At 36.3% G+C, this 12,212-nt stretch overlaps 1 protein-coding gene across 1 annotated transcript in view; it reads right to left on the bottom strand.

Annotated features, from left to right (window-relative positions):
- Window positions 1-244: 244 nt before the first annotated feature.
- The window catches only part of NGEF (neuronal guanine nucleotide exchange factor), a 760,193-nt gene continuing 748,225 nt past the window's right edge, over window positions 245-12,212 (bottom strand). Inside the window, exon 16 of the mRNA XM_044070587.1 lies at window positions 245-2,573. Coding sequence (XP_043926522.1) covers window positions 2,380-2,573 — 194 coding nt within the window. The 3' untranslated portion in view covers window positions 245-2,379. The remainder of the gene's footprint in view (window positions 2,574-12,212) is intronic.

Raw genomic sequence — 12,212 nt, 5'->3', positions numbered from 1 at the left:
GTGATGTGCAGTAAATCAATCAGTATTGGGTCGAAGAATGTCTTGTATGGCAGACGCAGGTCACCTCTTAGAACTTTAAAACATTTGCTTTTGTTTGATTAAGAGCCTTTTCTATAGCAGAATTATGCCTGTTTCCATTTTAAGTTGTCACCTCATTAATGCAATAAATTGAGAAATAAATCTGAATAGCTTTAAAAGAAAAGATGTTTGTAAAGTACAGCAATTACAACGGATTCAGCATAACTTCATTTATCAAATGAGTCGTGTTTAATACACAATGTCTCGGCTGTAAAGGGGCAAAAGTATCAAAAAATCACATTTCCCATTTTTAATTAAATTCAAATATCTCCAAAATAAAGACATGTTTTAGGGCAGTACAAGTGCACAAAATATTAAGCATATAACAATATACAAATGTGCTGTATTTCACTTACGTGTGCATTATACATTTTTTATTAGCAAAGAAAGGAAACGCATATTTTGCACTTGTTCTTTTCCCACAAATACTCTGTTCTGTAATACCACACAAATGCAGTTTGAACTGTGTCTATGGCAATATCCCATATATCCCCCCTCATGTAATCTATTGGCTTGATCACTCAAAAGTTCATAATGTCAGACTGAAGTACATGGAAAATGCCTTATATTTGCATGCACCTTACTGCATCTCACCAATAAAATGTCTTCCAGTGATCCCTGCAGCAACAAATAAGAAATAAACAAATAGAAATTCTAAAACATTTATTTTTGTTTCTATAAAATAACTCTGGAAAGGAAACACTAAATAGTGGAATGAGCATTTATTTAAGGTGCAAAATGTCTCAGTTGCATATACAATTTTGTTGATCACTGTCAAAACTATGTGAATCAAAAGTAAAAATATTTCCAACTAAGCCAAAAACATGGCTAAGAATTTAAAAACAGCAGTGGCCAATAAAGCTTGTAATGCAACATAAGTAAGGGTCTTCCAAATATTTTGCACATTTCTGCTAAAGGAACCGATTGTATAATGAAAACAGTGTTGACTTTACAGTTTAGTACTTTTTTGAGTAATACAAACCATTAGTAGATTTTAGTAGTTGAATAGCCATCAGAACTGGCAGAAAGGACCTCAGTTTAACACAGTGCTAGGAGGAAGAAACAGTTATACAGGGGCCTGTCAGTATACTTAGGCAGACTATGTATAGGCAATCACTTCCATGGGCACACTATTTGTGTGAAGTTTCCACTCAGGATGCATTACAGTTTCACTACTGGGATGATGATACCCAAAGCATTTGATGACAGATTTGAGCCTACAAGCTTCTGAAAAAGTTGACCTCATTAGCAAGATATAACTGGGTCAGTCATTGGCACTGATAGATTGTTTGTAATTCTTTTCCTTTGATTCTTCCTTATTTACATGTGTGCCACACACACGTGTAAACATTTTACATCTAAAGTGCTTCATTTAATTTTGCTAACCAATACCAAGTCTTTCATACAAAAATTTTCTTTCACTTTTCTCACAGTTCATAAGGAAACGTATCTGCCTTTGAATGTATCTAGAATACATATAAATTAATCCAAATTAAAAGTTAATGAAACTTGTTTTAATATAAGCACAACCTTAAATATGCCCCTGATGGGTTTCAGCTGATTTTCTGTAAATGTCTCTTTACTTTTGTCTTCTGTACAGAGGAGTCCTAAAGGTTCGTATCAGGGTACATTACAAAATGCCACACAGCTCTGAGAAAAGTGCAGACTGGATGAAATGGGCTTGTGCTTGACTTTATATGTCATACGTCCAAGTACAACCAAATACATTGTCTCCTTCCCCCGGGACATGTTTTTGAAAAAGGTATTTGTAATCAGTGGCACTTGTTTTCTATGTACACCACATTACTGCAGTTCTACTAATATGTTAGCTGGTCTGCTAACACATCAGTCTGTGAGGGAAGAGTTGTTAGGAGAATTCTAACTCCTCTTTTAATTTACTTCTTACTTAAAACTGTCACACTTGGCAGAAAAATGTTCATGCATACCTGCTGTGTGCCATATCTTTTATTTTTTCATTTATATTGAAAACAAAAATGAAGACATAGCAGAAGTGTCCATAATGAATGACCGGAAGAAATGTTTTCCTTCTACAACAGACAATGAAGAACGTTATGTTCTGGCATTTTCTGAAGACCTTCCTACAGCACATTCTGTCTTCATTGCAAGACTTTTCTCAGTGGCTGCTTTCATGGGAGTGTAGGAAAGATTGCACTTGCTTCACTGAAGGGTTTTCAGCTCAGTCCTACATCTGAGAAAAACTTTCTTTCTAGATGAGCTACATGATTCTGTACTCGCAGCAGCCAGAATGAAACTGCTGCAAGGAGGCAGTAATGACTGATGTCACTGTATATAATCTCTGCTTCCCATCTTCTTCTTCTTCATTCTCTTCAGGTCACCTACTTCCGACCTGCTGTGCACACGATAACATTCCCTTAGGTTCTGTGCTCGGATCTTAGGGTTCTGAATGATCTCCACAACAGAACTTTTGAACCAGCCTCTTTCTCTGTCATGGAGACGCTCTCCATATGTCCACCCTGTAAACAAGCAAACACACTTTAAGCAGTAGCAATACACAATTTAATGTATGAAATGCTAATATATAGACTTCATTACTGCCTTTTATCTCAGACTTTCTTTTCCTTCACCAATAGCCTTCCTTATCTCTTATATAGCTAAGTAGCCTGCTAAGGCACCGGCTCTGCAATAACTGGAAATGTCTATCCTTTCTCATCTCATTGCAATAGTCATCACTTTTTAAATCCCAGGCCATAGCCTTCTTTTTAAAAATATTTCTGCTGTCAGCAAACTAGACCTCATTCTATTTCATTTGTTCATTGGTTAGTAACCACACATAGACAGTATGACAGTTTATTCTGTATATCACTGTTTCATTTTGCGCTTTGACACCAGTCTTACTCATGAAGGTGATCCTTTCTCTTTTGTAACACTGCAATGCAATGTACTGCTGTTACGTACATCAGTAACTGCATAGCACATTGCCATTCTCTCTGACAGAATGTGTTCTTACCTATTACTGTATGTTACCCCTACCAGTTTCAGATTTACCTCTTTTGTGTTTCCACTTACCGTGAAGAGGCTTTCAGTTTCTGTCATGTTGTTCAGGTCAGCATATTTAAGAAAATGCAGTTGTATTAGAGGTGCTCAGAACAACAGAAAATAAAGGAACTGTCCCAGTCTTTGTAATCAGGTTAGGTTTACAGTTACTATGGAATACTGAATGGCTCCAAAAAATAAGGTACACTTTAAAGGGAACAGGAATGCCTGCTGTTTAAAAAATGCAGGAGCACTCGCCTCCTTTCATTGCTGCAAATTAGATTGAGAAACCATATTAGGAAACAGACACGCTCTTCTTTGAGAAAATATAAACGTGCTTTAGTGGACTGCAGCAGGCTTCACTAATTTTCCCAGTCAGTGGTTCCATGATGGGCAGTGATCACAAAATACATAGCAGTAAAGCAATGATTACACTGTTTTCTGACAGGATTTTTTTTTCTGAGCAACAGACTTATTTGCCATACTTTTCTGGTAGTCAACATAGGTCCAAAGAGGCAGACTACATACACCCTAAGCATAATCATCCATGTATCAATGTATTACAAAGATTACTGCATACAAAATAATATAAAGTAATATAATATAATCTTCTTCTTTCGGCTTTTCCCAGTAATATAATACAATATAATATGATATAATATAATATAATATAATATAATATAATATAATATAATATAATATAATATAATATAATATAATATAATATAATATAATACATGTATTTAATGGCCAAGGAAAACTGGCCAGTAAGGCTGCTAGTTATCACATATGATCCATAGTCAGCAGCAAACTAGTATGGACCACTATGACCTCTCATTCAGTTGCACATCACTTTTCCCTCACAGCCTTGAAATCACACTGGCAAACATTTTTTTCTCTTACCACTAAATGATCTGCACTAAGACACCACAGTCAACATCACATATCTTTAAAAAATAAAATAAAAAAGAAAACCTTTTTATCCAGAAACCATAAGCATGATTGAGCCACTAGAAAACCAAGAAAATATGACAAAAGATATTTTTTACAACATTTTCAATAAATTCCAAAACATAATGATTGGAGCTCATATTTTTGATATTCAGACTGTGGACCGCTAACACCTAAACAATGGCACTGAATTTATACAACTCAGTTCCAAAATGTTATTTAAGAAAACGGCTGTGACAGACTATTTACAAAAGGAATTGCACAATAGTACACAACAGTTTTGGCAGAAGTGTTCTTAAAATGATTCTTTTGAACATTCCTTATCAAAATTCCACATAATTAAAACATTATAGCCCTGAACAGCAACCAATTAGTTAAAATAAACATTCTCCTTTTTTAAGCATTATTTTAATAATTCTCCATAAAAGCTGAATATTCTGAGCTCACATATTGGACCTGCATTGACCGAACCCTGGCGATGAGTTTGTGCACATTAGATCCAAAATGCAGTTCACAAATTTGGATCCAGAATGTGATTTGCAAAAAACAACTGAAAAACAAAATTTATAAAATAAATTGAGCAGTAGCACACAGCAGCTTGATGGAAGGGTCCATAAAAGACTACCCTGAAATTTTCATTTTAAAATTCCACATAATTCATAATTAAAAGTTCTAACCCCACATAGCAGTCAGTTAGTTAAAATAGTCAGTGGAGCATTTTACATTAAAATATACTACAGAACACACAATTATCATACATTAACTACTAAATGCAAAATTCAGACTTAGGAAAAGACAAACAAATGCCCATTTTATGAATTCAATAAGGCAATTGTGGGCATGTATAGCACAGATATTGCTACATGTGAGGGTCTGTAAGGCAGTTGCTTTTCAAGTTCATGCTCACAACTCTTGTGAGAACACATTAATATCTGCATTGTACACACCCCATAATATCTGCATTTTACACACCCCATTATGGCTTGTTGCCTGAGCTGCTGCATTTAATTGAAGTTGATACCTAGCTCTCTAACAGCAAACTGGATCAGTCAAATTCATTCATAGATCCATAGATTCATAGATATTTGAAGTCCATTGAGTGTTATAACCATTACTCCTTGCCAATAACCTCAGGCTGCCCCTCCTTTCTGCAGGAAGGCTATACCAGTCAGTCACAGAGTAAATGTGTAAATACCCATCCAGTTATCTAGGTTTTGTTTAAAGGAAGATGGTGAATTGCACTGTTTAACATGTGTGGGAAGTTTATTTCAGCGTTTCAGGAGGCAGTGGGTTATAAATCTGTCCTGACACTTTTTATTTATCTTTGGGTGAAAATGTAGGTTCCTGTGAAATACACCCTGAAAGGGGTAACTGTACTTGATACTTGGTCCGATCAGTGCTGAGTATAAGGGTGTGATTAATTCTTTAGATCATACAGATATTCCTTTGGCATCTAGCTGTGATAAATAAAATAATCTCCAACTTGGTCACATGGTTAAAAGAGAGGGAATTATGAACTTAAGTTCATATATCCCTGACTACATTTTTGGTAGTCATGTGTAGTCTATACAGTATGATAAGGGGAGCAGTTTTCTACCAAAAGCAATACTGCACTTCTTAGCATATCAAGCCCATTTTTAGTACACTAAACCTTTACTAGGGAAAGTTTGTTCTGGAGGGTATAGTGCCAGAGGGTGACTTAATAACAACTCCCAGTTTGCAGTCATCTACAAGCAATGGTAATAAGAAGTCTTAGCTCTCTGCTCAGAGACCTGAGAGGTCACTGGTCACTTTTTCATACTTTCTGATGAGATGCCTGCAACTTGCACTATGGGTTCTGCTTTTCAGCTGGTTTGCTGTCCATTTTACCACATATTGGTCAATACTTTTTAAAGCATCTAACTTTTATATGTAGGCAGTATAGGGGATGGTGTGTCAAAGTTCTTGGCTAGATCAGGATACACTGTGTGTACCACATTGCCACCTTCTACATCCTCCAGAACCCATTCAAAGAAGTTTACACATTTTAGTAAATACAATTGATCCTTCATAAAGCCAAGCTGCTAGTGATGAAGTTGAAAAAGATTCTTGATATTATAGTTTATGAGGTCAGTCGTAATATATTCCATGTGCGAATGATGCACTAATCAAAACTGTGGTAGCACTTTACACTCTTCTCCATTGTGCCTACTCTGTTAATCTCTACTGATGTAAGACTAACTTGCCTGTAGTAATCCAGCTGCCTTTTACACCCTTCTCGCTACAGTGGCTGCACAATGGCCAGTTCCCAATCCTCAAGAACCCAGCTACTTATATGGCATTCTTTTTTTCAAACACATTTATTGAATTATCACTTGTAACATACTGTAGACATATTTACATTGATATAAAACTAATCAACCTATATTAACATAGCAAACATTATACTTCACACATTGCTATATATCATATAACCTAAGCAATACTACATAAATTATTCAATTCCTGCCTTTTTGTAAACAAGATGTATCTTTATTAAACCATCACTTATTACATAGGCAATCATACATTTATATAAATGAAAACAAACCACACTGACACAATCCTTGCTGCAAGCATTTTACATCACAAACCATACTGATACTTCTTATAAGGCATTCTAAGACATTTTCTAAATGGTCATAGTTTCGCTATTCATGCCTTTAAATCATACTCAGATTAATTTCTTCTGGAGATGGCACCTTACCTTATTTTGGTCATTTTCACTGCTTACCTGACAATGAAGGATCATTTCCATCACTCCAGGTTTGCAATGAGTTTTTTTTATTTTTTTATTTTAGCTGTAGGCATAGTTAGCATCTGTCACTAATTTTCAGATCTAATATCCTGCACTAACCCTAAATGAAGTAGCTGGTCTCATGTGATCAGGTATCACCTAGAATTTCTTACCTGAAGGGGCATGGTACACTCATTATGTATACATAGAGGGCTTTTATAATTCTTTTGAAGCTATAATTTATGTTTCAGAGAGAAGGATATTTTTTTCATTTCAAGTATTGGGCACTGGATGGTTGGATATCTATCATTGTCACAAACGTGAGAACTTGACTGGTTTGACACTACCAGTATCCATTATTACGTGCAGGGAAATGAGAAACAGATAAAGGGAAACACTACATTGCATATTTAAGGCAAAACAGTCTTAGCCATCCTAACTGGCACATTATTTCCTCTGTTCTACATGGTTAAGCATCCCAACTTATAGAAATTTGAACTTTATAGTGGGAATACATTATTTCTAGGTAGTAGGAAGCAGACGTTAGTAGCTGGCTTGCACTTGCATATATCGGCTGGGGAGAGGCAGCAGGCTTAATATCACTAAATTAATACTGACCCTCTTACTGTCGATCACATGCAGTTCTAAGGATTTTGCATTAAATAATGAGATGGTTCAGTGTTTGGGATTTCCTGTTTTTATGAGATAACACAGTCTCAGAGTTAGTATCTATCTATCTATATAAATATATTCTGGTGTCCAGTTGTCTAGCCTGGATTATCTGGGATAGCTTAAAAACCAAGCAATCTGCTAAACATGAACTAAGCATTGCTACACTGAATATAGGTTTATTGACAAGACTCACTTTGGGAGTGGATTGCATGATGGTAAGGAGGAGACTGAACATTTTGTGTATCAAGGAGACAAGGTAGACGATTAGTGCAGCAAGACCATCTGGCTTAAGATCTAAAGTCTACTACTCAAGGGTAGGACAGGCTAGAATGTTGTGGGAATTGTAGAAGAGTCCTCAGAATTAGTGATATACCTATGGTGATCAGTCTCCAGTGTAAAGATAGTGCACTATTTAAAATATCAGCCTATGCTGTACAGCAGGTTGTGGTGGCAAGAAAAAGAGTACATTTAGGTAGCAGTTGGTGTTGATAATGGAGGACACAAATGCTCCTATCAGGACAGACAGAGCAGTATATGAAGACTACCTCAGTCCACATGGGTGGGGCAACAGGAATAAAGAAGGAAAGGCCATTTTGGACTTCTGTTTGGCATATAGCTTGATAGTGGCCAATTCATGATTCAGCAGGAGGGAGGCTGACAGTCACAAGATCAGATATAAGACTGGCCAACATTCAGATCATGTAGACTTCCTTCTAAAACAGGAAAGGGTACTGTGGTAGAATCAGAGACTGCAAAGTTATCCTGAGTGAAACAGTTTGCTATTCACTGTAAAAACAGACTGGAGACTGTGCAATCCATTTTATATATTTCAGCTAGATGGCATTGCCAATTACAGTCACATACCAATTAACATTTAAACTTACATAATTAAGCTCTTAAAGCTAAGTAGACATATAAAACATATGAATTATCACAAGTCCTACAATAAAAAATGTAAACAGATGTATTTAAGACATATTTATATCAAATAAGTTTTATTTATTCCTCTGGCATCATTAGTCTAGCTTTGTCATTAATGTATTGCTATTGAGAAAGTTTACTTGGTTGCAAGAGACCAAGAAATAAATTTCAAGGGATATTTTAATTGTAATAGTAAAGGGGTGCTTTATTTGGCTAATTGTTTGGGTTGCCCAAGTTTTTATGCAGGAAAAACCGAACAGTTATTTAAAAATGCATATTTATTAGCATATTTATGATGTCAAAAATAGCAGTGAATATAATGCTTTATACAGGGACACAAAAATTTGTATCGAGTAAATTTAGATTTTTTTGTACTGGATCAAGTGTCTATTAGTCAGAGCGGTGGACCCTGGGTAACCAGAATAGAGTATAAGCAGTTACTATGGCAACTCAAACTGGATGCTGGAACATACGCTGGATTGAATGACACTATTTCAATTTCTAGTGTATTGAAGATCCAGGCAGCCAAGTTATAATGCCCATCTTACCGAGTTATTTAGGTGATTATTATATCATTCTATATGAAAACATTTTTTGTAATTATGTATTTGGTAGGTATGGTTTATTACTTTGATATATAATGTATTTATATAGAGCAAGCCCCTTGGTAGTGTGTGTAAAAAAGGGGGGATTTCTGATTTACTAATTTGCCTAATTAATGGATTTTATTCATTTGTTAATCAATTACTCGGCTGGATTAGTATTTTTATGTCACATGTTGGGAGATTATGGTTTTAAATAGAGATGATATGGTTAGTCTAATAGTTCCGATGAAGTCTGACATTTTGAAGATGAAAGAGCTTATCTTGTGATGCAATAGAATAATTTATTTTTATTATATCGACTTCTGACCTCATGGTATTCTGCCCACAGTTGTTTGGAGTAATTAAGGCATAGAAGGCATAAATGCATATTAGAGTACATGGCATATATGCATAAACTGGTTGAAAAATTGCAGTTGTGTGTTGCATTAAGAGACTTATTGCTCTTATAAACTTAGAAAGTTGTTAGAACAAAAGGTGCTATATTAGCCTGCATTTTCTGAAGGCTATGAAGTCTGAAACTCAAAAACATGCCATTATTTACTGACTTCAATCCTCATTTATTTGCCAGAAAACCACAAATTGTAGTAAATAGTACTAAATTCTTGGTGCACTAAAAATGTTCCCAATAAAAAGCATAGTATCTTCACTTGTAGTAGGCAGGCCCCACCCTCATTAGACTATATAGTATCATCACTTGTGGTGGGCGGGCCCCATCCTTCTTGTTATACTATATAGTATCATCACTTGTGGTGGTCCGGCCCCACCCTCGTTATACTATATAGTATCATCACTTGTGGTAGGCAGGCCCCACCCTTATTATACTATATAGTCACCACACCAGTACAAAATGAAAATGTAGTGATTCACTTACCATACTATTAGAGGCCTAGTTGTTCTGGGCCTCCTGTTTCTCTGCAAGTCTAGTAGCTCTACCAGTATTAGACACAGGGGATCTACTTCTTCACCAACAGATAAATAAAACATTGTAGTGCGGCAGGTATATAACTCAGTGTTTCTCAGTCTTCCCCTGCATGTTAAGGAGTGTGACTCATGTTTTTTCCTTTAAACATAATTTAAATAACTGGATGGGTGTTTACACATTTAAATAGAGACTTAAAGTCTTAACCCAGTGTAACAAAACATGTATGAAAATGCCCAATAAACAGTTTCGACATATAAACTGGTAGGCTTTAAAAACATTTTTCTATAAGGCAATACATGCTAACATTTTTTTATGAAACTGATACATGGCAACACAGCTTCAGAGAACCCCTTACACTCAGAAATGATGTGAGGGGAAACATATAGGAAATATATGCAAGCAAAATCACAAGTGCCCTGTAACAGGAAAGTGCAAAGCATCTGAGCTTTGATGAAGTGCTAAATGACCAAGTCTGTACCAACAGAAAAAAGTCTGATACATTCTTGATGCCTAGAAGAACAAAAGACTAACACGCTTTTTTGAGACATATTTATAAATAAAATATGGCTTCAGTAGGATGAATTACCAGTGATGTACCACGTACTGACAAGGGAAAAATCTCATGCATAGATACCATTCCTCAAGATGGAGGAGGAAGAAGTGTCATGCCCACAGAAAAATGAATATTCAGTGCCACACCCTAAGAGGTGTAAGGGACCATTGCCACCACAGAGAAGGATGTCCATCACAGTTTCCGAGAGAAGAATGGATGTCCACATATCATACACAAATGGGATGAAGACCCAGTGCCATACCCAGAGGATACATGATAACTGCAATCCACAGAGATAGACAGATGACCAATACCATATAACAAGAGGGATAAAGGACCAGTGCCATACCCATAGACAAATGGATCAGTTTTATGATGTATAGAAATATGGATGAACATTATGATACCCCAGGAGAAATGGATGACTGATTCTGAGCCCAAAGAAAGACTGAGGACAATTGTGACATCTGGAGATGGACGAAGTACCAGTACCAAGCTTTAAGAGAGATGAGGGATTAGAGTCACGTCTAAAGAAAAATGGATGACAGTTTCAGTACAACAAACAGAAGGATGGCCAGTACAATACCACAAGAGGTTTGGATGCCCATCTCCATGTCTGGCAAAGGAAGAATCTGCATGCAGATAAAAAAATACAAGTGCAGTTTTGACATTGCATTATCCATTGTCTACCTTTTTCCCAATATATGTAGTAGGTTCTGCAAAGCTTGCTTATATTGGATCCCTTGCCTGTACCATTCATTTAGAACTGCCAGCAGATAAACTTTTCCAGAATCAAGACTTTTGCAATAATCAATCTCCATCCTAGCTAGACTTGATGCAGTGTCTCGTAAACTCCTTATTTAACAATGCATTATCCACTTCTATTAACTAAAACAATGTATTACAATATATGGGCTTCAAAGTGAAAAAAAAAAACAGAAGTCAAAGCCAAAGCTGACTTATGGAACACCCAGTGCAAGTTCCTGATCTGGTGCCCCAAGGTCTCATGTCCAACCTCCAATCCATCAGAACTTCAGATCACAACTTCAGATGCAGAGCTGAACAGATGAAGAGAAAATGCTGGTACAGAAATAAGAATGCAGGAACTGCACTTCCTGACTGCACCCTGTAACATCTTGTGCCCGGGGGTTGCTCCCTTTGCCACTTCCTTGCTGTACTTCTGCTAGAAGTTGCAGTGATTGGAACAGAAAAAGTCATAGCAGTTGATTCATGATATTTGGTCAATAGCTCTTTGATCTACTGTCAATCAATTAAAAATTTTTGGTTAACCCTGGAGGAAAGTTATTTTTGCAGGGGGCACGTACCCTGCATACCCATGTGGGGGAACACTTCCACAATCACAAACTTTAATACGTTGATATAGATATATATATATATATATATATATATATATATATATATATATATATATATATATATATATAGGTTTACTATCAAAAGTCTAAAAGGTGATTTACCATCATTCAGATGGTCGAGTGTACAGGTGAAAATTTGAAAATCCCGAGTTGAAATTACATTGCCTCCAGAACATCAAGACACAACTTGCATTCATGGCTTTGAGTGCCACTGTTTACAATGGATTGCATTACAGTGGGGATTAGGAAAATTACCCTTTTCCTCACTGTAGTGCAATCTTGGAGTTGGAATATAAAATTATCAGGGGGTGTGGGGGGTGCAGCGGGGTTGCCCCCCTGCAAAACGTGTAGGACATCTCTGGAT

Source organism: Protopterus annectens, chromosome 4.part1 (genome assembly GCF_019279795.1).
Source record: "Protopterus annectens isolate FY-2018-M chromosome 4.part1, PAN1.0, whole genome shotgun sequence".
NCBI classification, from domain to species: domain Eukaryota; kingdom Metazoa; phylum Chordata; order Ceratodontiformes; family Protopteridae; genus Protopterus; species Protopterus annectens.
Note: the sequence above shows the minus strand (reverse complement) of the source record. Positions and strands in the feature narration are given on the sequence as shown.